The 26,704-nt window shown below is 35.7% G+C and overlaps 1 protein-coding gene across 1 annotated transcript in view; it reads left to right on the forward strand.

The window, feature by feature from the left end:
• The first annotated feature begins 3,037 nt into the window (after positions 1-3,037).
• LOC129216078 (uncharacterized) overlaps positions 3,038-26,704 on the forward strand; it is a 69,349-nt gene continuing 45,682 nt past the window's right edge. Inside the window, exons 1-2 of the mRNA XM_054850228.1 lie at positions 3,038-3,081; positions 9,708-9,772. Coding sequence (XP_054706203.1) covers positions 3,038-3,081; positions 9,708-9,772 — 109 coding nt within the window. The remainder of the gene's footprint in view (positions 3,082-9,707; positions 9,773-26,704) is intronic.

The following is a 26,704-nucleotide window of genomic DNA, read 5'->3' on the forward strand; positions in this document are numbered from 1 at the left end:
CAGCGTAAGTTTTTTTTTTCTTATTGTTGGTTGTGAATAGCTTGTTGGTAAAAATTCAAAACAGTGCATTTGCTTGTTTACATCCGATTGAATTGTTTATTGATTTTGTGCTTTGCTGTTTGTTCTAATGCTTTTCATATAACTTTAATTTTATGCCGCGTAAACACTCTTGTGTGTGTATTTTTTTTTTTTTTTTTTTTAATTTACTGAAAGAGTTTTGTTCATTGTAAATTGCATTTTATTTTAACATGGCATTTTTGATAAAAGTTAAGAAGGTGGACCTTGAAGAACTCGCAACAGAGTTCGGGGTACAATTTACTTCCAAAATACGGAAGCTGGATTTAATAAAACAAATTACCGAATGTACGGATTATGAGGAAGAGCTAGCTCAGACTCTTTTAGAGGAAATTGTTCAAACGAGGGATAAGAAAGAGAAAGATGAAAGGGATAGAATTGAGCGAGAAGAAAGGGATAAAGAGAGAGAGGAAAAGAATAAAGAGAGAGAAGAAAAGGACAAACAACGTGCTTTTGAACTTGCAATGCGCACAAGCACGAATGGGGGAACAGCAAATTCTTCTACTAGAGTAATTCAATCAAGTATTCACAATTTAATACCTAAATTTGATTCCTCCCAAAGTGATATTTGTCTCTACTTAGTCATGTTCGAACGGCAAGTTAGACGCGCAGGCATCGAGGAAAGTGATTGGGTATCACATTTAATTCCATTACTGCCGTTAGAAATAGCGCAGCTAATAGCGCGTGAATCAGATGAGGATGCTGAAAATTATTCTTTTGTTAAAAATTTGCTCTTAAAGCGATTTAAGTTAAGTGCCGAAAGCTTCCGAAAAAAATTCGTTCAGCACCAAAAACGCGACGACAGTACATGGAAAGACTTTGTTTTTGAGCTTCGAAATTATCTAAATGAATGGATTGACAGTCTAGAGGTTAAGGATTTTGAAAATTTAAAAGACCTTATGATTACGGATCAGATGAAAAAAAGAGCCCCATCGGAAGCAAAAGAACACTTTCTAGATGACTGGTCAACAATAAAAAGCTCATCAAAGTTAGCAGACATGCTTGATAACTACGATGAAGTGAGGAAATTCAAAAATCCTAATTCGGAAGAAAAGAAGGACAGGAAAAATTTGTCTGAAAAGACGGAGCTAATAAAGAACGAAAGCCATAAACCCCTAAACAGATCCCTTTCCGATAGGGTAAACACCAGTTTTGAGAGACGAAGACCCCTGCGGTGCTTTGGGTGTAGCAGCGAGACACATTTGTGGCCGACTTGTCCTAAGAATAAAAAGAATAGTGGATTCCCCGTGGCGGAAGAGGTAGTCAATTGCGTGAAAACTCTCGCTGGAGAAGAGCTATTAGCTCCATTCATTACTGAGGGAACTGTGAATTCTTTTCCCATTCGTATTCTTCGGGACAGTGGTAGCTCTATTGATTTGGTTTGCAAAAAATATGTAAACCATAGCGATTTTACCGGGGAGAATGTTTGGTTACAAACCCCTTTAGATAAAAAGAAAGTTTGTTTACCCCTTGCCAGTGTTTACTTAGAAGGTAAATTTGGAAAAGTGAAAACTAAGGCGGCAGTCATAAGTGACGAATTAGATCAAGGGAGATATTTATTAGGAAATAGAACTGCGCTTTTGTTAGGGGACAGCTTCGAAAATTATTGCTCGAACGGAGATGCTTTAGATGCTGTAACAACGCGTGCTCAGGCTCGCGAAAAACAAAGTTTAGAAGGAAAAAATCCTTCTGAGAAGTGTAAGGTTTCTTTGCACAATACTCCAATTTTTCCCGTAACGCCTTTGGAAAATGTAGGAATTCCAGAAGTCGATATAAATGCGCCAGAATTTTCGTTAGCCAGGATAAGTCCTGAGGAATTCAAGTCAGCGCAGATGGAGTGCCCCACTCTTAAGCCCCTCTTTGAGTTAACGGGGGAAAATACGGGTCTAAAGGAAAAGGACTATTATTGTCTTGAAAATGGAATACTGTTTAGGTTTCAGGAGGATCACATGGGTAACACTAGAAAATTAGCGGTTGTCCCGGAAAGTTTGAGAAGTAAAATACTTACTCTTTGTCAGGAGGGTACCTCTGCACATGAGGGAATGACAAAGTCTAGGGAAAATTTGAGTCAATATTTTTTCTGGCCTGGTTGCCATAAGCAACTGGAGAAGTTTATCCAAGCTAGACATGAATGTCAGATAGCTGAGAAGTCCCTTCGAAATTAGTTTCAATTATTCGAGAGGTATTTTTTGGAATCAATTTTGATGCAAGGCAATGGCGCCGATTTCTTTATTTTTGTTCTTACCTTTTGGGGAGCAAAAAGAAAAAAAGAAAGAAAATTCGACTTAAAGAGTTACACTAGCATGGAAAACTTTGATGACAGTCATAAAATAATGTTCTACTTACTAAAGTTTCAATGTAGTTGCAAAATTTTTAAAATTTTGGTTTTGTGTATGTACAGTTTTTACTTAATGTATTAAGTATATCAGTTGTGATTGATTCTGTTCATCAAATGACAAATGATTGATTAATGATTTTTCAGGGTTTTTTGAAGTGTAAATTGGTTGAAAATTTTTAGTGTCATTACTAAAAATCTGAAAATGTGTTAACTGTGCACTTTTAAAGCAACTGCACTGGTCACGTTATTATGCTATACATCTTAGATGTTTTGAAATTTAAATTTAAACTAAAATTTTGAAATTTTAAATGTGTTAAGATCAGACAAGCTGTTTATTTTTGTATCACAACCAACTTATAGGAAAGAAATGCTTGATGTTTTGATATGCATTTGCATTAGGTATTATTGTTTAATTTGTTAATGGATTTGAAAGTTCTAAAGGGGGGAGGAGTTGTGGCATAGTACGCTTTCTGTCAATGGATGCCACTGTTTCCCACACTTTTTACTCATTCCCACGCTTCGAAGCCAGCTGCATCGAATTCTTTCAAATCCATAAAATACTATGTTCCGCCCCCAAGCTGACCTTTGGTCGTTTTGGCTCAAGTTTAACATTCCGTTCCCAGGATGGCCACCTGCATCCATGGACCAGCTGCATCCTTGGGAAAGGAGTGAGAGAATCCCCGTTTGTTTTCCAAGAAAAGGGGAGATGAATTTAGCGGGGGCTGGGGCGCGGCTGACTTGGAAACGAGGAGAACGATAAAAAACTTTGGAGAGGTCAGTCATGCTTTCTGGCTCTCCAGATATCTGTCTGGCTACGAATCAATAGTATTTGTCTAAATCTTGTAAATAGCTGTGTAAATAAAATGTTAAGTTTACCCCTGGTAACTTCTTGCTTTACCACTCAGCAGGCCACACATACTACCAACACGCCACAATGCAAATGCGAAGTTTCGAGAATTTTCTTGTGTTTACGCTTTGGTCATTTGCGACAATCAAATCACTTTTTAGAGGAAAATAATGAAAATTAACATTATTTTGAGAAGCTCGAGAATACCATTTAGGGACGAAACGATTTCTGTTGCTGAAAGCAATCTAAGACACATCGAATGCGTTAATAAATACTCATAACAAACTACCTATGTTTACCAACGACGTAGGACGCAACACGTGGAACGCAATTCGCAACTCCAGCGCTCGAAAACGCTATCTTGCGGTGATTTACAAAATTAAAGAAAAAGGTAAAACATTGCTTTTCACGTGTCTGTTGATAAACAAAGGCAGTTTGTTATGAGTATTTATTAACCCATTGCATGTAATTAGCAACGAATATGCTATCTATTCGATGCTTTTATTTTATTTATTTATTTATTTATTTATTTATTTATTTATTTATTTTTTTGAAAGAGGATAACGTTATACCAGGTAAATTTTTTTTATTGTTTTGTGTGAATTTGTAAGAATATGTTTTTTTTTTTTTTTTTTTTCATCTTAAGCTTGAAAGAAGGATTTGATGACATTAGCAGAAGAATTAGGGCTTTCATCTCTGCCTAGTTTAAAAATAATTAATTTAACTAATCTTATTTTACTGCAGCATTTAGTTGGAATGGACAGTATGCAAAATATTTTCTTGAATATATTATCGTAGAACGAAATGAAAAATGTTTAAAGCTGAGAATTTTCATCTCCAAAATAGTGCGATTATAGTTTGGGGTTATAGTTTTAGTATTATGATAGCAAAGAACCCTTGGCGAGATTTCTCATGTCAGTTGTAAACCATTTTTATTTTTTATCATGTGTGGATTAAAAAGGTAGAAAGATTACATAATTCGATAAGTTTAAAGAAATAATGAAAGATTAATTAAAAAGAAAACTACCACCATGTATCCGTGAGAATTTTGTTGATGATTCGCTTAGATGACAGAATTAAATCATAATTCAGAAATTAGAAACATACGAAACAGAAAAAAATAACATTAACCGATTCGGCAATTTGAGAAATAACTCAGCTACAAATGTAAAACAATTAGCGCTAGCCAAAAAAGACAAAAAAGTATAATTCTCCTCTTTTGATAACACTGGTAAACAAAGGTTTTGTTAAATGAAATATTTATAGTGTTCTTATGGCCACAATGAAAAGGTAGTTCCATCAAGAATTGATAAATATCGAATTCAACATCGGGGAAATAGCTGCTTACGACTACAAACTACGAAATTTGCATCAATTTCTAGCGTTTAGTAATGATTCTTGAATTCTCATTTCTTTCTACGTGGGCCAGAATGTCCACAAGACTTTAAAAATTAATTTAAAAAGAACAAAAAAAAAGTCATGCATACAAACAAAAATTACTAGTCTTATTAGCATTTTCTACGCTACAGCGTGCGTTTGTTTTACCTTTTTCGTCCGCCATTAGACGGTGGTTGTAGTGCCCCCTATAGTTTGTTGAAGTGGCGAATGTTTTACCTTTTTCTTAAATTCTGTAAATCACCGCAAGGTAGCGTATTCGAGCGCTGAAGTTGCGGATAACCCTACACAAAGTTTTGGTGAAACTTTTTTAGATGATAATGTAAGCAATAAAGTAAAGTTGGCGCCCTAGGCGGAGTTGAAAGTCCTAATTCTTCTACTAATGTTATCAAATCCTTCTTTCGAGCTTAAGATTTAAAAAAGCCCATATTCTTACAAATTCACACAAAACAATTAAAAAAAAAAAAAAAAAAAACTGGTACTACGTTATCCTCTTTCAAAAAAATAAAAAAATGCATCGAACAGACGAACATATGCGTTGATAATTTCATGCAAATGCGAAGTTTGTTAATCCAGAGTTTTCTTGTGTTTACGCTTTCGCCATTTACGACAATTAACTCACCTTTTAGAGGGAAATAATGGTAAATAACATTATTTTGAGAAGCTCGATAATACCAATTAGGAACGAAACAATTTCTGTTGCTAAAATCAATCTAAGGCACACGAAACGAGTTAAATACTCATAACAAACTGCCTATGTTTACCAACAGACACACGTGGAACGCACAGTGGCGTAGCGTAGGGGGGGGGGGGCAAAGGGGGCACTCGCCCCGGGCGCCACTTTGCTAGGGGCGGCAAATTCTGTAACAGTACATTAACACATTAACATCGAAAAGGTTTTTTTTTTTTTTTTATTAAGACGGCACTTTGCTAGGGATGTATGTATCACTAAATCAACATCAAAATGTTTTTTTTTTTTTTACTCTTCAGTTCTAACTTGTCTCAGGAAATTTTTCTCGTTGAGGCACGAGCACGAAATAATGGATACTGACATGCATTCGAACCATTATCACTGGCGCTGACATAAAAAGACGAGAAGAGAGAGAACAACCTCGTTGGAGAGGATTATAAATCACAAAGATCGACAAGCAGGCAGGGGCGGACTGGGTCCCCCCAGAGGGCGCCAACCTTAACTACCAAAGAACCACGAAAGAACTGAGGTTCAAGGGTGCAAAGGTTTTAAAGGTGCAAAAATAAACAAAAGCGCACAGGTTTGAGGGCGTGAAAAAACGAAGGCGCACAGGTTCAAGGGCGCCAAAATTAAATAAAGAAAGAAAATGAATTCGCACAGGTTTGAGGGAGCTAAAAAAAGAAAAAAAACGTTCGAGGGCGCATCGACCCGTGGGCCAGTTCGCCCCTGCAAGCAGTTACTGCCTTATCTAAAGTGATTGCGCCTTCACGTGTTTCCCTTGTCGGGACTAAAAACCTTATGCGCCCTCTTTTTTTTTTTTCGCCCTTTTTTCCTGAGCTCCTTTTTTTTTTTTTCATTTTATTTGTTCCTTCGAATGCGTGCTCCTTCAGTTTTTTTGCGTCTTTGATCCCGAGCTCCTTTTTTTTTTTTTTTCTCTCAAACCTGAGCGCTTTTTTTTTTCTTTTTCTTTGTGCCCTTTGAACCTTTTTTTTTTTTTTTTCATTTTATTTTATTTGTGCCATCGAACGTGTGCACTTTCGGTTGTTTTCCTTTTTTTTTCACCCTCCCCTCGAATCTGTACGCCTGTTTCTTTTTGCGTGCTTAAATCTAAGCGCCTTTTCTCTCTCTCTTTTTTTTTTTTTTTGCGTCCTTGATTCCCTGAGCGCCTCCGTTTTTTTTCCCTTTTTTTTTCACTCTCAACCCTGAGCTCTTTTCCCCCTCGCCCTGGAACCTTTTTTTTCATTTGTGCCATCGAACGTGTGTGCCTTCGTTTTCTTTTCTTTGTGCCCTCCCCTCGAACCTGTGCTTATGTTTCTTTTTGCACCCTCAAACCTGTGCGACCTTTTTATATTTTTATTTGGCCCTTTGAACTTGTACGCCTTTGTGTCTTTTATTTTATTTTATTTATTTATTTATTTTGACCCTTTGAGAGTCAAGGTTGGCGCCCTTTTAAGAGACTTAGTCCGGCCCTGGTAGAAAAATCCATTTTTCGGGTCCAAAACATAAATTTTGAATAAGGAAAGAACTTTTCATTGAAATTTTTTCGAAAATGTCTATAAACCTTCCCAGCACTAACATAGATAAACTAAAAAGTTTGACGAAATTGGTCCAGTAGTTTCTGAATTTACCCCGCACACATATACATTTGGATTTTGTGTTTTACTTATAAGTTTTTTCATTTTTTTTTCAGTTTCTTGAACCGTCGGGTCCCTTAAGGCCTAACCCCCCCCCCCTGCGGGTACGCAGCCTGCATATTTTCATTCAGGGGGTCATTTTAAAAAACGATATTTTATACAACATTTTACAGAAACGACTGATACAATCGATATTGATAGTGTTGATAAAGAATTTCCGCTGATGAAAAGTAGAAAATTAAAATTTTAGGTTAAGAAGAAAAAATCTTTTCAAGTGTAAAAAAATGCATCGATCAGGTACTTTACATATATATGTTTTTTCCTTCTTCTTCTTTTCAATAAAAGGTTTAAGAAATACTACCAGTATACACAGTTTTAAATCATGTTTTAAATGTTTTTATCTGTGGATAATTGAAAATTTTAAAACCCCCGACTGAGTCGCTACTGTAGAATCAAGAAGGAAAATAGAAAATCCTTTTAAAAGCCTTAGATTATTAAAAACCAATGTTCAGTATTTTATTTGCTATTAAATAGAAACTGGCAACAGATAAAAATTTTAAATTATTGCTTTTAAGCATAGACTAATAATAAGAGTAGACCGAGCTTCCCCAGACTTGCTGATGAAAAAATTCGTCCATGGATACATCATGTGACTAGTGGAAGGCTCGGCGAAAACTTTGGTGGCATGGTTGCCAGCTGGCAGGATTATCTATAGTTTGGCACGCGGCATGTATTTTAAGACGTAATGTGTTTTCATTATAATTTTTTTCCCAGGTGTAGAGATGATTGAACTGTTTTTCTTTTAGTTATGCATTATTTTGACATTAGTAATTAGTTTTTGATCGCAGTTTTCAGCAACTTTAATTTCATTCGGAACTACTACATCAGCGTTGGCGTAAACGTAATGCGTAAACGTTTTGCGTTAACGCACAAATGTACTAATCGGTATCTTAAATTGAAATTGTAGGTAAAAATCTTACCGTTTGCCGATTCTTTTTGGGCGCTTGCATCTTCAATTGCTTAGAGAGTTATTAAAATTGAATAAAGAAAATGCACAATAGTATCTAAACGAAAAACTCACTATATTAACAAAATATTTACAACTTAGAATAACAAATTTACAAATCGGACTCCATAAAAGATCATTCTTCCGTGTTCCATCAATTCTATTTATTTTATTTCTCGCTCGTGTTGATCGTCTGCTACGACGCCCGCTGTTGCTAGGATATCCACCAGTCACATGGTTTGGTTTATGAGCAGCAAAAGGGTTGCCATAGCTCGGTCTACTCTTATTATTAGTCTATGCTTTTAAGCGCTTTAGTTTCCTTGTCAGCCAACAATGAATTCGTTATCAATCACGTGAATAAAGGCTTAGCCGTTATTGAAATCTGCTTTGAAAAAACGTTATAATTCGAATTCTTTGAAACATGAAAGTTACAAACGCATTCTATCAGACGCGGAATTTTTTCCCTTTATTTTGGTATTAAATTTTAAAATTTTTAACTACGTTTTCACTGCAAAAATCGCGAAAAATCTTTTAGAGGATTTTAATTAATATCTTCGTTAATTAATGCTATCCAAAGATGCAACCTAGCTAAGAACACTCTCGATCAACTCTCTTTTCGAACAATTTTGTTTTTTCAAAATCGGTCCATCCATTTAGGCGCTAGAGTGCCACAAACAGACACACACAGATACGTCAAACTTCAAAAATAAAATAATTATAACCCCCTTCCATTGTGTGACGGGGGTTCTAAATATTATCTCTCATAATGCAATAATTTTTGAAAAATATTTATTAGAATTTTTCGATCAACAGTATTTTCTGTTACAGTAAGATTATATTAAAATGTAAAACATGTTTTAGATAATAAAATATTGTTTTCGTTCTGTAAAATATTAAGCATGTCGTTTTTTTTGTGTGTGTGAGGGGGGGAATATAGCAGGACAATGTAAGAGGGGCGGCAAATTTGGTGCCTGCCCCAGGCGGCAGAAACCTACGCTACGCCGCTGGGAACGCAATGTTTTACCTTTTTCTTTGCTTACGTTCAACGAGCAGGACCAGTAGCTACCGGTTAGTTGATCACGTGACAACTCAAGGATCACGTGCTTCAACGAACCAATCAACAGGTTAAAACGGTAACCGGTACATCAACCGGTTGATCATAGAACGTTGCGGTTAGTCACCGGTCGACTGGTTAAGTTAGCCGAACGCAACCTTTAATTTTATAAATCACCGCAAGGTAGCGTATTCGAGCGCTGGAGTTGCGACTTCATCAAACATTGCAAAAAAATTGCAGCAGACGATTTTCTAAATGGAAGAGTTCTCGGTTCTTATTTTCCGGATGGTTTTTACTCATTGATTTTCAAGGATTTAAAAGTATTTATCTTTAATAAATTTTCACTTTTTAATCATAAATTCCTGTTGAATGTAACAATATTTTAAACTTTTGATTTTTATGTGATGACAATAAAAATTGTTTCTATTTGAAATATTAAATGCCGTCGTAAACATTTTCTAATTCGATTTTTTAAAAATTCTAATGCATTATTTTAAGCTAGATTTTAAGTCTAAAATCTTGATTAATTACCTTTTTTTTTTCCGTTTTACGATCTAAAAACGTTTTATGCAAATTGACCGCTCATTTACCTTTGTTGATATTAAAATGTTACTAATTTTATTCTTTTGTTCATGTAATTCTAAACGTTGATATTTTTTTTTTTCAGCATGGAAGATAAAGGGAACTTTAATATTTCTGACATTAGAAACTCTATTGACGTGCTACAAAATGGTAATGTGCATTTCTCATTAATATTAACTTTATCGAAAAATAAAAATGTCTTTTTTTCAGCATTATTTCATTTCATTATCATGTAATGGACCTGAAAGTTCCGATGTAAAGAAAGCTTATGTAATTTGCTTACAAGCAATAAGTAAAATCGTTGAAAAAAATTCTTACGTGCGGGACATTTGAAAATATATGCGTTGTTGAAATTTCACCTTTTTATAGAACGTCAGAAACTGAATAATTACTCAAAAGAAAATATTTGATGAACACATTATAGTACAAAAACATAAGGTAGGTGAGCAAAAGGTGACCAGTGTTCTTAAGGAGGCCACTCCAAACAAGTAGAATTAATTTCATTTTTTTTTCACAAAATGGCTGTAAAGGCATGCATCTGCTGGCCAATGTGTGAATTTGAAGAGATTATCTTAATCGGTTACCATTGTATGTATTGATTTTATTTTGAAGAGGAATAGTTCTAATTTCCAGGTAAGAATATGTACATACAGTGGCTCCCAAAAAGTCTTCGCACTTTGAAATTGTTTAGTAAAACCAAAATAACTCGAAACTGAATTCGAATATGAGGTCCAATATTTTTTCACATCATTCCTATGTCATTCTAAATACAACCCATTGGTTTTTTCAAAATATTGACGGATCTTCTTTTTGAAATGGGTCAGAAAACGAAGAGACAGAGAAATAACAAGCCACAAAAGTCATCGTACACTCAAATATTTTCGAATAAATTCATGATTGAAATTATCATATGCCGTTTTATTAATATTTTTGCATTGTGTTGACCCTTATAAGTCATTTGGCTTTATTTTTTTGTTTATTTATTCCTTAATATTGTGCTTATTACTGTAAAATGCTGGTATTCGTAAAAAAACCGCAAACACCGTTCAAAATTTGAATTTTTTCCCCACAGTAGTGGTAAATTGGTTTGAAATGTCTCTAAATTAGTTAATTTATTTGTTTGTATAGTAAAATGCTTGATAAAATGCTTTAAAGAAAGGAATCGGACCGAAAATAAGGTAAGAAAAGGTCAACCGGCAAAGTTGACAAAACGTGATCGGAGATTTGAAGTTAAAAAATTTATGAAAAATATACATTTGAGTGCTGTAAAAGTTTCTGCAGAGTTAAATGAAAGATTTTACATTTAATTTTCACCTAAAATTGTTCGCCAAGTTCTCTGATTAGCTGGATTAAATGGGACCTCTTCCCACAGAAATTTTCTTGGTCGTGCGAAAAACAGGAAGCTTACGCTTTTCGTTGCAAAATCAATGATAAATAAGCTAAAAACGTTTTAGAATCACGTCTTATTTACAGATAAAAATTAATTCAATATTTTTGGTTAAATTGTTGTATAACTGAAAGTAGAAGAAAAAAATTAGGAACTTAATCTTAAGAACTTATTTGGATCAGTTAATCAGGACGGTGGAGGTGTTCTAATGTGAGGGTGCATATCAGCATCAGGACTTGGTACTTTGGAATTTTTTGATGAAATAATGAATCGTGCTGTTCTTTTAAATATTTTAAAAACCAATTTTGAACTATTAGCCAAAAATTTGGTTATTGGAGACAACTTTGTTTTTTATCAAGATAACGATAAGAAGCACACGGTTTTCAACGTTTGCGTCTAGTGCCTCGAAAATTGTCCTAAAGTTTAGAAAATACCCTCTCAATTTCCAGATTTTAACTTAATGTAACGTATTTAGAGATATCTGGAAACTAGATTACGAAAATAGGGCTTTAAAACGAAAATAGAGCTAGAAACAGTAAGACTCGAAGTGTGGTTGAACACTTACTCAGAAATTACGCAAAAAAAAGAAAGAAATATATTCCCAGACGTTTAAAAGGTGTTATGAATACTGTATGATATTCTACTAATTAATAAGTTAATCAAAAGTTAGATTATCCAATAATGTATAGACATTTTATAAAGTGTACGAAGACTTTTGTGAGATAAAATTTCCGGCACTTTTTGGTTTTTGATTTTTAAAAAATTAAGTTTTAATATTTTTTAAAAACTTTTCATGTAGTTTCGTTAAAAATTGATCATAGATCTTATAATTAAATACCTATTCCGAAATATGAATTCTAACCAATGGATTGGGGCCTATTTCGTTGAAAGTCGTAGGTGTACGAAGACTTTTGGGAGCCACTGTATGTTGTATACAGTGTTTGAATTCTTAAAACTTGGAGTTAATATACGTTTTCTGAGAGATTATTTCTTTCTTTTAACCACATTTACTTTATTTAACTTAAACTGTAATATTTTAAGTTGTACAAATGGTGACCAATGCAAGGGCCGTATAACCAGCCCGAATCCCCAGGGTAAAGTCTTAAAAAAAAAAGAAAAAAAAAAAAAAACAAGCTGATGTATGTGCATCACATGACTTTATTTTACACTAATTTAATAACAATATTATTGTTTTGGAGTAAGCAAGGAAACACTTTAAATACTTTCATCCTTAGTTTGTCACGAACCGAAGCAAAGAAGCGTTTTAGAGAGATTTTTTTCCCCCAATACATCAGCAATTTTAAAGTCATTCAATGGTAACTCTCTAAATATCGCCAAAAGCGCCAAAATAAAACCACGTTCGAAAAATATTTTTTTTAAAAAATGTCGATTTTTTGCATTTTGGACGTTTTTTTGGGCGATTTCGGAACATGTATCCGACGAGGCCAAAATTTTAAAGGGGATCTATTGAGGCTGAAAGGCAACGTTTGAGGCCCCAGGAGATGCAAAATTCAAAAATTCCTTTTTTTTTAATCCACACTCCACCCAAGGTCGGATCCAAAAATGTTTCAAGGAGGAGTTGATTGATTTTTTACCTTACCTTTTACTACGTATGCGATTACACGATCTTGGTAGGGGTGTTACCACTGCGTTTTTATGAAAAAACAACTAAAATATAAATCTCTAGCCATGGAGGTCCCGAAACTTATTTGTTTTCTTTTCCGTTGAAAGAGATAGTCTTAAATTGCGTTTTAGACTTTCAAATTCAAAACAGTTCTGGAGGAATACCTCGAAACTCCCACCACAAACATCATCGAAGGTCACTTTAGTTTCGAAAAATTACCGGAGCAAAATCACTGAGCCCATTCTTTCTCCTTACCTGAGATGACTATACCAATCGCATCTTAAAGGCTTGAATTGTCTGTATTAAACTTTTTTTTTGCTTTGGTTCGCAACAAACTTGGAGTGAAAATATTTAAAGGGTTTTTTTGCTTACACCAAGTCCAAGGCACTATTTTCATTAAATTAGCGTAAAAGGAAGTCATGTGATGCACACATCAGCTCATTTCAAACAAAATAACGGTTGCAATTGATTGCCCGCTGAAGCGTCATTACCTTACTTTCCCCTAATCATTGATTTGATTTTTAAATTTTAGTTCTTTCTATGTAAGATTTCTAGTACAAATTTTTATATCCAACACACATCAGGATGATTAGTGATACAATGTTTTTCTCTCTTAGAGCAAAGCAAATTGGAATTCTATTTGCTGGATCTGACTAAACTTCGAAAACGCATGGAACAGAAAAGCGATGATGGTAAATGTAATTTTATTTGTTACATTTTTCTACTAAATTTACTTCTGCTGTTATCTTATTCTACTTGCAAAATAACAAACCAAGTAAGTTTTCAAGGTGTTTTTTTCTTTTTTTGGTGAAGAGAAAAAAAAGTTATAAAAAAAACTAATTATATTAAAAATTATCGAGACCGGTCCAACTTGCCCTGTCTCTCCATATGCATGAATTTATCATGCATATAATAAATTGAATGATAAAGAGGATTGTAGGGTCATTCCATGTCAACTCAACACACCCATTTTACCTCACCCCCGCAGATTTTGATAAAATTTGGCACACATATAGTGGGCACTAAGAATAACAAAAATACAAAATTTCAAATTTTTATCTTGAATAGTTTTTTGTGTACGGCCTTGTAAAGTTTTCAAAAAATCGTGAAAAAACTACAAACAAGCAATTTTCAAATTGCTCTAAAAGCTGTCAAAATTGAGTTAGAGAGGTGGGACCGGTGTTATTTTGTAGCTTTTTTAATGCTCTTTTAAGAGATATGCAACATGTCCTATGTAGTAGTAAAAAAAGTTTTTTTTGGTGCAAATCAAATTTTTGATTTTGATTTTTTTCAAAAAGTACCACTTTTAAAATTTTCAAAAAAATTCTATAAATAGACAGTACTTTCATAAACTGCCATGCAAAGTTTTATGATGGGATGGTAATGGGATCTATGCCAAAAGAAAATATTACTGACCCCTATTTTTCTTAAATACCAGATTTTGACCAAATAATAATTATTTTATTGTAGCAAAATATATTGTAGTAAATGCTTTCATGACAGATATGAATGTATTGTACTTTAAATTCTTCTTATAAAAATATTAGTAAAAATTAAGGCAAATAAAATACCAAAATTTAAATTTATATCAATTTATGCTGTATGAAATACAAATACAATAAATATTTACAATAAAATTTTCATAAAAACAGTTTTGACCAAATAATAATAATTTTAATGTAGTGATATAAGATTTTATGAAAAATCACTTGAGTAGGGGAAACTGGGAGGTTTGACCCACTTTTTACTAAGGTTTTTTTTTTTTTAAATTTGAATAAAAAAAATTCCTGGTTGACTTTTTTCGAAAGAAAATACATCCAAGCAACTTTTTACATTGCAGTTATTTATTTAAGTTAAAAATTATTTTCTTTATTAAAGATTTTTCAAGAGTGTTCAAACTGGGTCAAACCTCCCCACTTGAGGGACGTTTGACACACCATAAGAGAGGTTTGACATAAAACTATATATACCCTATATATAATATACATTAAATTGTTTATGAAATAAACACTCTGTGCTCATAATAAATTTATAAAACCTATATTTCTAGGCTATATATAAACTGGTTTTGGGGCAAAACTGTTAGTTCTGTATAACATAATGATATTTTAGAAATCTACAATACAAGTTGAACATACTTTCGTTGTTTGGTGAATACATGAATAGTTATCATTAGTCGACAGCTTTACAATAATTAACAGATTTTATAAGCCTTTACATTTATGAGTGATATAGAAGGGTGAGAATTATTTTAACTTCATTGAAAATTTACACAGAACTAAAAATATTAATTTTAAACAAATAAGAAATCACTACTAACTTAAAAAAGGTTAAAGAAGTGAAATTGTTGAGTATAAATCAGATTTTATGTAAAGAAGGAGGTCCATGTTCAGAAGTTCACAGTTTAAATTTTGAAAAAGCCAATTGGGTTTGGTCTATATCATTTTCTAGAAGAGCGTAAGTTCTTCCTGTTGGAGTAACAGGGTCCACTCTTGTTAGTATGTTCACAACAGAGACCCACATTACATCTGAATGCCTGGGGTAGGAAAAAGATTTGGTTGGTCCACTTGGATAAAGAAAAGCAATTTTAACTTCATCTTGTTCTTCGTTTTTTTCTAATGCATAACCAAGCCACCAATTGTTGTCATACACGGCAGTAACGTAGCCTCTTATATCTTCAATCGGGGACACGCCTAATTCTTGAAGTGAAGTATTTAGTGTCTGAACAATCACTGAACTTGTTGCAAAGTCTGGATCTTCGTCTGGAACATTCACCTCCAACTCAAGAGAATCTTCATTTTCAGAATTTTTTTCACTAATGGGCACTGTATTTTTTAACTTAGTTAGGTCTTTTCTACACTGATCACAAATCATGGAGCCATCAAGTATTTGTGGAAATGAACCTGTCATCCAGGATGTGACATTTCTCAGTTTTTTTCTATCTCGAACACGATGATTTGTTTTCTTCAATGGATTACAACACTGAACTCTTACCACAGTACTGCATTTTTCACTAGTTTCCATATTTTCTAAAAAATTCTTAAAACTTGCCTTTTAACTACAAGTTTTAATCATAGATTAAATTCGCTAACACATGAGAAATACTGAAGTTTAAAGAAATAATTCTTTTATGTGAGGTATCACAACTATTTTACATTATGGAATGGATAACTTACGACAGTAATAAAATTTAAAACACTACTTGTTAGCAAGGTCTCTAGTCACTGAATGAATGCTTGTGGAGAGTCTGGCTTGAGCAAATACAAATACAAAAGTGACAACCAGCAACAGGCTCTGGGCCTAGCTAGACTGGTCCTAGTCAGCCAGACTGCCACATGGGGGGCCATGTGGCAGACTGGTGTTTGTTTTAACTTGCACAGAAAGGTACCGACTTGCTAGATCTGCAGATACTGGATCAAGTGAATGGAAGGGAAAAGTTTTTTTTAAATAATACTTGCTTATCAAACTATTTAGCCACAACAATATTTATTGTAAATTTATCAACTTTTCATACAGCATAAATTGATATAATTTTATTTAAATTTTGGTGTTTTATTGCCTTAATTTTTACTAATATTTTTATAAGAAGAATTTAAAGTACAATGCATTCATATCTGTCATGAAAGCATTTACTACAATATATTTTACTACAATAATATAATTATTATTTGGTCAAAATCTGGTATTTAAGAAAAATAGGGGTCAGTAATATTTTCTTTTGGCATAGATCCCATTACCATCCCATCATAAAACTTTGCATGGCAGTTTATGAAAGTACTGTCTATTTATAGAATTTTTTTGAAAATTTTAAAAGTGGTACATTTTGAAAAAAATCAAAATCAAAAATTTGATTTGCACCAAAAAAAACTTTTTTTACTACTACATAGGACATGTTGCATATCTCTTAAAAGAGCATTAAAAAAGCTACAAAATAACACCGGTCGCACCTCTCTAACTCAATTTTGACAGCTTTTAGAGCAATTTGAAAATTGCTTGTTTGTAGTTTTTTCACGATTTTTTGAAAACTTTACAAGGCCGTACACAAAAAACTATTCAAGATAAAAATTTGAAATTTTGTATTTTTGTTATTCTTAGTGCCCGCTATATGTGTGCCAAATTTTATCAAAATCTGAGGGGGTGAGGTAAAATTTTAATTAAAAGTGTGTTGATTTGACACGGAATGACCCTGTATCTTTATATATTAACAGGCAAGCCGTTTTTTTTCGGTACCATTTTCTCCTCTGTTTGTGAACCGATTTTCTTCATTCTTTTTTTGTTCAGTAGCTGCCGAGTTTTAGTGCCATCAATAAAAATTTATTGAAATCAGGCTCTAATTAACGGAGATATTAATTAGAAACTCATTTTCGTCCTAAAATGGCTCTTTCTACGCGAATGGATGGTCCATTATTTTCAAATTTGATATGGTTGGTTAGGTCTTTAAAAATACTCCAAACGAAGAAATTGTCAGGGCGCCCAAAGTCCAATAACCTAAATCCCCTGGAAAAGAAGTTATAAGCGATTTTTAGTTAGCAAAAGTGAAAAATTTTAATTTTGACTCTTTTTCATTGTTCAAATTCATTGTTGGAAGCGTGAAACATTTAGTTTTAATTGATTTTTTAAACCGTTCTTTCTACACGAAAAATGCATTTTGATACTTTGAGCTTGGTATGGTTGCAAAAAATACTTTGAAACACGTTCTACCCGTTTACCAAATGAAAACGCAAATCGACTAAATTGGCTAGAAAGAGCACTAGAAGCAATTAAAAGTTAGTGAAAATTCATTTTTATTTGCTTTTTCACGAGATATACTTAGCGTGAAGTAATTTTTGGATAGTATTATGTGTTGCCATTTCTCGCTCTAAAGAAATGAAATTCTTGCATTAGTTTTTATTATTGAAGCTTTTTGGGTAACTTACGGGCATTTAAAATAATTTCATTTTGATTATTTTTCCGCGATTTTAATATTTAAATAAATAATTTTCCAGAGTGAGAGAGGACTTTCAGTTTCGATAAAATCACCCTCTGGGGAAAAAAAAATAAACACAGCTACCAATAATACATGCATTTACTATCACCACAAGCAGATATGAAGCTGCAACTTTTGATAAAATTGGCGTATTATTGTTACGACGTCCAGTGCTAACGCAGGGAAAATTAATTATATTGTTGCTCGTTCGGTGTCAACTTCAAACTTTCTTTAAATGACGACACAGTTCTTGAGAAAACACAGGAGATTTATTTACAGCTATGTACAGGAAATGTAGTTAGAACTGCTAAATCAATCATCAGCAATTAAGCAAGTATCAATTAACCGGGCCTGGAGGATTCAGGCGATAAAGGCGCATCCGGAGGACGACCGAAGACGAGATCAGAAGGTAGCCAAAGCTCTTGTCCGAAGAGCATCTGAGATGGGACGTAGCCGGTAGTCTCGTGGACAGCACTACGGTAGGCCAGCATGAACAAAGATAGCTTCTTGTCCCAATCCTGTTGATTTCTGGAGATCATAAGCGAGAGATTATTCAGGATTCTGCGGTTAAATCTCTCCACCATGCCGTCCGATTGTGGGTGTTGTGGTGTTGTCCTAGTTTTCTCAATTCTGAGAATTTGAAATAGGCCCTTAAACACAGTAGAGATGAAATTCCTCCCTTGATCGGAATGAATCTGCAAAGGTGTTCCATATCTCGAGATCCAATGCTGGACAAACAGTCTCTACTACGGTGGTAGCTTCTTGATCTGGAGCGGGATATGCTTCGGGCCATTTGGTGAAATAGTCAATGGAAACAAGGATGTATTTGTTCATATCAGCAGTTCTTGGTAGAGGACGTAGGATGTCGACCCCGATTCATTCGAAAGGAGCTCCAACATTGTACAGATCTAGTTTCATTCGGCTTCTTTTCTTCGGTCCTTTACGGGCAGCACAGGCGTCACAAGAATGGCAAGACTTCTTCACGTAATCCTTCGCCTTACTCCAGAAGAAGCGCTCTCGAACTTTAATGAGGGTTTTCAAGACACCAAAATGTCCTCCGGTCGCACTACTATGTAGTTCCTTCAGAACATCTGAAATCCTTTATCGGGGAAGTAGTAACTGCAACCTAGATGTTTTGCCATCGTCGGATTTCCATTTTCGGTACAGTACGCCGTTCCGTAAATGGAGTGAGTTCCAAAAAGCCCAGTATTTTTTCGTTGCAGGACTGAAGATGGGAACGTCCTACCAGCTAGGTAACTGACTGTCACTTCCCATGAACTCTAAAATTGGTTTTATGTCTGGGTCTTCAAGTTGATCTTTTCGAACTTCGTCGTCACTCCATGGATTGGGTTCTGATGATGTTGAAATCGCTGTCACCTGATAGGCAGAAGGGCTAGTCGTTCCATACTGTTTCCTGTTTCTCGATTCGGGAACAATAGTGGCAGTTCTCAGGACAAGGTCTCCTTGATAAAGAGTCTGCATTACCGTGAGATAACCCTTTTCGATGTTTGATCTCCTTGTCATATTCCTGGAGCCGCTGTATCCACCTGGCTATCTGGCCTTCCGGGTTTTTGAAGTTTAAAAGTCAAGTCAACGAGGCATAATCTGTCCGAAGAAGAAATTTTCGGCCGTAAAGGTAATGATGGAAGTGTTCTACAGCATTAACTATGGCTAGCAACTCCTTTCTGGTGACGCAGTAATTTCGCTCCGACTTTGATAAGCATTTGCTCCAGTAAGAAATGACATGTTCGTTGCCGTCTATTTCTTGGGTTAAAACAGCTCCGATGCCCTCGTGGCTCGCATCAGTGTCAAGGATGAAGGATTTTTCGGGCTGAGGGTATACGAGGATAGGCGTCGATGTTTAAGCCTCCTTCAGTCATAGAAATGCATCTTCGCATTCTTTGGAACATTCAAACTTTTGCTTGCTCTCCGTCAGCTTATACAAAGGTCGTGCAATGTTGGAAAAATCCTTCACAAACTTCCTGTCCCAGGAAACTTCGCAGCTGATGGACGTTTTCGGGACGACTCCAACTCTTAACCGCAAACACTTTTTCTGGATCGGTTTGTACACCCTCAGAAGCGATGATGTGACCAAGGTAGTTTACTTCTCGGCGAAAAAAATTACATTTGGACGGGCTTGACTTCAGATTGGTTTCCTTAAGCTTTTGCAGCACCTTTTTAAGATTAGCTAGACGATGATGATATCGTCTAAGTAGATCAGGCAGGATTCATAGGAGAATCCTCTTAACACTGTCTCCATAAGACGCTCGAACGTAGCCGGTGCATTACAGAGGCCGAAGGGCATCACTTTTAACTGCCATAAGCCTTGTCCAGTTGTAAACGTCGTTTTCTATCGGTCATCAGGGTGTATCTCGACCTTCCAGTAGCCGCTCTTCAAGTCCAGGGTTGAAAACCACTTGTGTCCGGAAAGAGTGTCCAAGGTGTCGTCTATCCGTGGAAGAGGGTAACTGTTTTTTTTTTTTTGGTGATTTCATTCAGCCGTCGGTAATCGACACGAAATCTGGTGGAGCCATCTTTCTTTCGGACCAAGACGATGGGAGAGGCCCAAGGACTGGATGAGGGTTCGATGACGTCATTTTCCCGCATCTCTTTCAGGAGGGTCTCAACTTCTTCCTTCTTGGTGAACGGTATTCTTCTTGGATGCTGCTTAATAGGTTCTCCACTGTAGATCCTATGCTGCGTTAAATTCGTACGGACAACATCCTCCGATGTAGATGAAAACAGATGCTTGAAGTCGTCCACCAATTGTTCCGCAGCAGTTATTTAATCTTTCGATAATGGCGCACTCTCAATTAACTTCTATGTCAAGGACTCAGAAGACACAGTTTCGGGGGAATCGATCCTTCTAATGATGCAGTTTACTAGAGTACCAAGTTGCCAACACTGCACCTTTCCGGATGTTCCTTGGCCTTTCACTCACGTTGGCGACTCTCACAGGAATTGCATCTTTAGAAAGGTCCACAAGCGTAGATGCTGCCAGCACTCCTTTTGGGTTATTGCTTAGGTTAGGGTATTCGATGAGGCCGAATCGAAAACTATTACTCTCTTCAATGGAGCCAGGTATTAATGATTCTGATCTATAAGGTACGTTGAAGTTCATTTGTGCTATTATTTGATGAGCTGATTTTACATCATTTTCTGCGTGGAAGATAGCTATGTCTTCTCTCATCGAGTGCAGCTCATTAGACTTGAAATCAAGTGTGAAGTCATATTTTTTTAAAAAGTCCAATGCGAGAATGAAGGGGTCCGTGATATCATCAACGAATGCCGAACGATGGTAGATGGCATTCCCAAACACTATTTCCAAGTCCACTTTACCTTCAATCTCGATTTTGTTACCTGTCACAGTCCGGAGACTTACGCGTGGCGATGTCCACAACAGTTTCAATCCAAATTCACGAGTCACATCTGTCCTAATGATTGTCACCTTGGCTCTTGTGTCGACTATCAGTTTGCAGGGATTCCCATTTACATGTGCGTAAATGAAAAGTCCATTACTGCCACTACTAGAAGAGGAAATCTGCAGAGCTCTGGTGATGGTGATTTCCTTCTCTTGCGTAACTTGGAGAGCCGGACAACTCCTTCGCAGGTGCCCTTCACTACCGCATTTCCAGCACTTATGCTCTTGTTTCTATTGGGCATTTATGCTGTTCAGATGTCTTGCCAAATCACTAAGTTGTCTCTCAAGTTCAGCGAGACGGGACGACCTGGGATCAGGAACATCAGCTTCCAGAGTCCGGATTGGATGGCGATCTGCACGGTTTGCTTCTTGGGCGGCCTCGTATTTCATCGCCTACACCAAAGCAGATTTCAAGTCGTTTACATCCGTCATCCGGAGGGCCTTCTGGATTTCAGGATCCCGAACTCCGTCGATGAAGTAGTTGAGTGCCAGGTTGTCTCGAACATCTGCAGGACAGTCACAAAAATCCAGATGAGACCATCTCTCGACGTCCGTCGCTAGCTCTTGCAGGGATTCTCCTGTTTTCTGGAAACGGGATTTCAACTGGAGTCGACTGAAATCTTTCTGGCATTTCTCCCCGAAGCGAAGCTCCAACGCAGATGCGAGGGCAATGAAATCCAGGCGCTGGTTGTCCGGAAGAGTCTGTAGAACGTCCGCAGCGACACCCCGCAACGATAACGCAAGATGGCAGAGTCCCATCCGTTCACTTCCGCCACTATCACGAACTAGGATTTGTAAACCTGCCACGAGGTTTTCCCATCAAATGTGGTCAGTTTAATGGACGGTCGAGCAACCGATGTGGGAGAACCAAACAGTACAGAGCTGCTTCCCGCGGTCACCAATCTCCTTTCCATGTCCTTAATTATTTCTTCCTTAAATGAAGTAAATTTCTTGTCTTTTTCTTATTTTCCACATTGGCGATGCGCTCTTCCATAGTATCAAATTTTTCTTCCAGAGCATCGACTTTGTCTCCCATGGCGGTTAGTTGATTCCCCATCATGGTTTTCATCGACGTTAGGTTACTTTTCATTTCATCTTGACTTGTGGTAATTCTAGCAGTTAAATCACTATTTAACTGTTCTTGGTTAGTCGCTAATTCATTTTTCAGTTGTTCGTGATTTGCAGTCAAATCACTTTTCGATTGTTCTTGATTTGCAGTCAAATTATTTTTTGCGGAGTTTATTGCTTCCTATAATTTCCAAATTCAAACTGTTTTTATGAAAAAATGTTCAAGGTCACTCTTATTCCAAGAAAGTCCTGAAGAAGCACCTTGTTGGGCGCCAATTGTTACGCGTTCGATGCAACTTCAAACTTTCTTTAAATGACGACACAGTTCTTGGGAAAAACACTGGAGATTTATTTGCAGCTATGTATAGGAAATGTAGTTACAACAGTTAAATCAATCATCAGCAATTAGGCAAATATCAATTAACACCGTAAACTAAATGATCACACACGTATTTACTGTAAAATACGTAGAAACACAGCGTAAAGGCTAATACACACAGAGCCAAATACATGCTCTCAGCGCAACGGCTCAAAAACACGCGGCATGGCTATTTATAAACCTCGAAAGAGTCCTCACAAATATTACAGAAAATCCTAAACCTTCCACCACTTTCTCATATTTTCTTTTTATTCCATTCACAATTCTTATCATTCAGAAATGGCGGGACCGTATACTTCAGTCGAATGTTAGGGGGTTGTATGTACATGACAAGAAACTATTTACAGGTTATGTTACTAAGAAAATTTTAGATGAAAGATAATGAAATAAACGCCAAATTTAGCTAGATTACAGCAAATTAATCACAAAAATAATTACTATTTACAGAATTTGTAACAATATGTTGACGCGAGTAGGATTCGTTCATTTGACTGATGGAAATTTTAGATTTCTAATGGCATTCATAGGTCATGCCTACATTTACAAAGAATATTGCTTGTACAGAAGTTTTACATATTAAAGGAGTTTTGCAGTATCATTTCATTCAGAAAAACTTCCATAATTACGAAATTGGCGAACTTGATCCATTGGCGTCAAATTTTTTGCTTCCAATGCCAGCTCGAAAAATGTTTTTCCTTTGCATACGTAAACAAAGAGTAAGGAAATATCTATTTGCAAAGGGTTAGCACAAAGCAACGTGGTATTCAAAATAAAATTATTCAAGTCAAGAATTTGAGGACCACACCAATTTCTGAATGGGGTTGTTTCCTTCAGTCAAAAGTACTACTTTTAATCTTTGAAATTGATAGAATAAGCAAAATAAATAAATAAATAAATAAATAATAATAATAACGTGGAGCCAAAAGAAACTCTTATTTTCCCAACAGTTATTTTTTATTAATTTTTTTAATGTCCGATTTTGGAAGTACGGCGTGGTCTTTATGACGTTACAAGTGATGTACTTTGGCGCGCTACTCCATTGCCGTGCTATATGTTTACGCTTTGCTGTCAACCGCGTTTCCAGGTTATGATAATTTGCAATATGCGCTAATGGCTACAGTGAATGGCATTTCATGGCTTTTGATGCCATGTGCAGAAACGTAAAAAATGAATTTTAATCTGCGCATCAATAATTTTTAAAAAAATATTTATTTTTCCCAAATTATTTAAAAAATGGTTAAAACCCATGTTTTTAAGCATGCTCTTTCAGAAAAAAATAGTTTTAAAATTTTGGAAACGGCTCCATTACTGAAATATCCCACCGCTATCGAATATCAATCCCGAGAAACTATATGCAGTTCCATTCGAATCGTTTCTCCATCCGAACTCGCCACGCATCCGCGACATTCAAGAATATATAAGTAATCTCTCATCACTGAGAGCCAAATTTATCTCCAATTAATTTTGTTGAATAAATGTAAAATTATAATGCAACAAATGTGCAACAATATTTAGAAAAATATATTTTACTAGTAGTAAAATTTGGCGATTGTTTGAAATCGTGCAAAAAGAAAAATTAATGGAAGTTTTTGTGCGGTTTATGGATTTGCCTAATTTAGTTGTTGAATTATTTTACACAGTATTTTTTTTTTTTTTTTTTTTTTTTAAGTATCTTTGATTGGCGATATTTTGTTTATATGGTGAAAGCTGAGAAACATTATTCGCAACTCCAGCGCTTGAATACGCTACCTTGCGGTGGTTTACAAAACTGCCGAAAAAACTAAAACATTGCCACATTGCGTTCCTCGTGTGTCTGTTGACGTAAACACAGGCAGTTTGTTCTGATTATTTATTAATGCAATCGATGTGTCTTAGATTGCTTTCAGCTACAGAAATTGTTTCGTTCCTCAGTAGTATTCTCGAGCTTGAAATATTGTTAGTTTTCCTTATTTCCTTCTAAAACGTGAATTGATTGAGAAATGGTAAAAGCGTTAACACACGAAAACTCTGGATTAACAAACTTGGATAACGTTATAGCAGGTAAAAAATTTTATTGTTTTGTGTGAATTTGTAAGAATATGGGGGTTTTTTTTGAGCAATCACGATTGCTTATTGTTCTCATTTGACCATTTTTGGCGTCCGTGCCTTTTTCAGCTTGGACCAGGGACACCAGCACCACTCGCCCACCGGCCTCTGCAGGCGCGGCTCCGAGCACATTTCTCCTGGAATCCGTTTCTCCTGTTCGGGGGCGTCCATGTCCTACACATACGCGCGCGCACACACACACACACATACGCCAACGTGCATACACACAGGTCTACGCACACACACAAGCCTACACATGCACGCAAGCGCTCCTACACATACACACACGCCTGCACACACACACAACTATACACACGTAACCGCTCAGAAGAATGGGTAGGCTTGGGGGGACAGGAGCTGTTTCTAGAATCAATAGCCCCCAATGAGTAGGGCCCTGTCACAACTCGTGATTGCGAAAAACATAATTTGAATTAAAAATTTCAGAATTCAAGTTTTTTTTTTTTTTTTTTTGAGCAATCACGATTGCTTATTGTTCTTATTTGACCGTTTTTGGTGTCTGTGCCTTTTTCAACTTGGACCAGAAGCCTATGCAGCACCACCGCTCACCGTCCTCTGCTGGCGGCGCGGCTGCTCCGGTTTTGAGCTATTTGCTTCTCCTGGTTGGAGGCGTCCATGTCCTACACACACGCACGTTCACACACATACACACACACGACTTTACACACATACCCTCACACACGCCTACGTGCATACAATCAGGTCTGCGCACACACACAACTATACACACGTAACCGCCCAGGAGGAGAGGCAGGCTTGGGGGGGGGGGCAGGAACCGTTTCTAGAAACAATAACTCCAATGAGTAGGGTCCTGTCTCAGTTCGTGATTGCGAAAAACATAATTTGAATTCAAAATTTCAGAATTCAAATTAATTTTTAATTTTTTTTAAGCTTAAATTAATTTATTTAACCATATTTTACAGCAGCATTTAGTTGGAATGGACAGTATGCAAAATATTTTCTTGAATATATTATCGTTGAACGAAATGAAAAATTTTTAACCGAGAAAGAATTTATTTTATTGCTTTTATTCTCAGCTGAAAGGTTTCGTCAAATTTGTTTAGGGTTATAGTTTTAGTATTGTGCGAGCAAAGTAACCCTTGGCGAGATTCCGCATGTTTACCATTCAACCATTTTTAATTTTTATCATGAGTGGAATAAAATGGTAGAAAGATTAACAGAATTCGATAAGTACAAAGAAATAATTGTAGATCAACTGAAAAGAAAACTACCACCATATATCCGTGAAAATTTTGTTGATGATTTGCATAGCATGACATAATTAAATCATAACTCAGAAATTAGAAACATCGAAACAGAAAATTTTTAAATTAACCGATTCGGGAATTTGAGAGAAATAACTCAGCTACAAATGCAAAACAATAAGCGCTAGCCAATCAAGGCAAAGAAGTATAATTTTTTTTGATAATAATTCGTAATGTCATATTAAATTTTCTAGCATTAATTGTTATTTTCCTCAGGCCACAATAATTATTTAGTTTTATCAAGAATCGATAAATATCGAATTCAGCATCGTGGAAATGGCTGCTTAGAACTTCGAAGTTTGCAATAATATTTGACGTTTAGTAATGCTTCTTGAATTTTCATTTCTTTCTACAAAAGCCAGAATATCAACAATACTTTGAAAATTAATTTAAAAAGAATAAAGCGAAAAAATCATGCATACGAACAAAATTTACAGGTTTATTAGCATTTTCTTCGTTACCACGTGCGTTTGTTTTACCTTTTTCGTCCGCCATTAGAAAGTGCCCCCTATAGTTCGTTGGAGTTGCGAATTACGTAGTCTTTGGGCTCAAAAAAAGCGACAGTGGAAAAAACTGCCAAATGCATCAGCTACTGAAATCTTTCTGAAAAAATTCTGGCGATATTTCTACTGGTTAGTTGGATATAGTGAGCAAGTGTCCAATCAGCATAAATAATAATAATAAACCATTAATTACATAAGTTCCATTTAAAAGGAAAATGATCAGCCAAATCCATTTATTTTTAGCCAATCTTGTGGAAAAACGTTACTTTAAGATTTGACTTGAGAAAAGCCTCAAAAAGTCAGACGAAACGCAAAAATATTCAACAATACAACAATTCGTGGGGGTTGAGATGACACACTAAATAA

This window comes from Uloborus diversus, chromosome 1 (genome assembly GCF_026930045.1).
Source record: "Uloborus diversus isolate 005 chromosome 1, Udiv.v.3.1, whole genome shotgun sequence".
NCBI lineage: Eukaryota > Metazoa > Arthropoda > Arachnida > Araneae > Uloboridae > Uloborus > Uloborus diversus.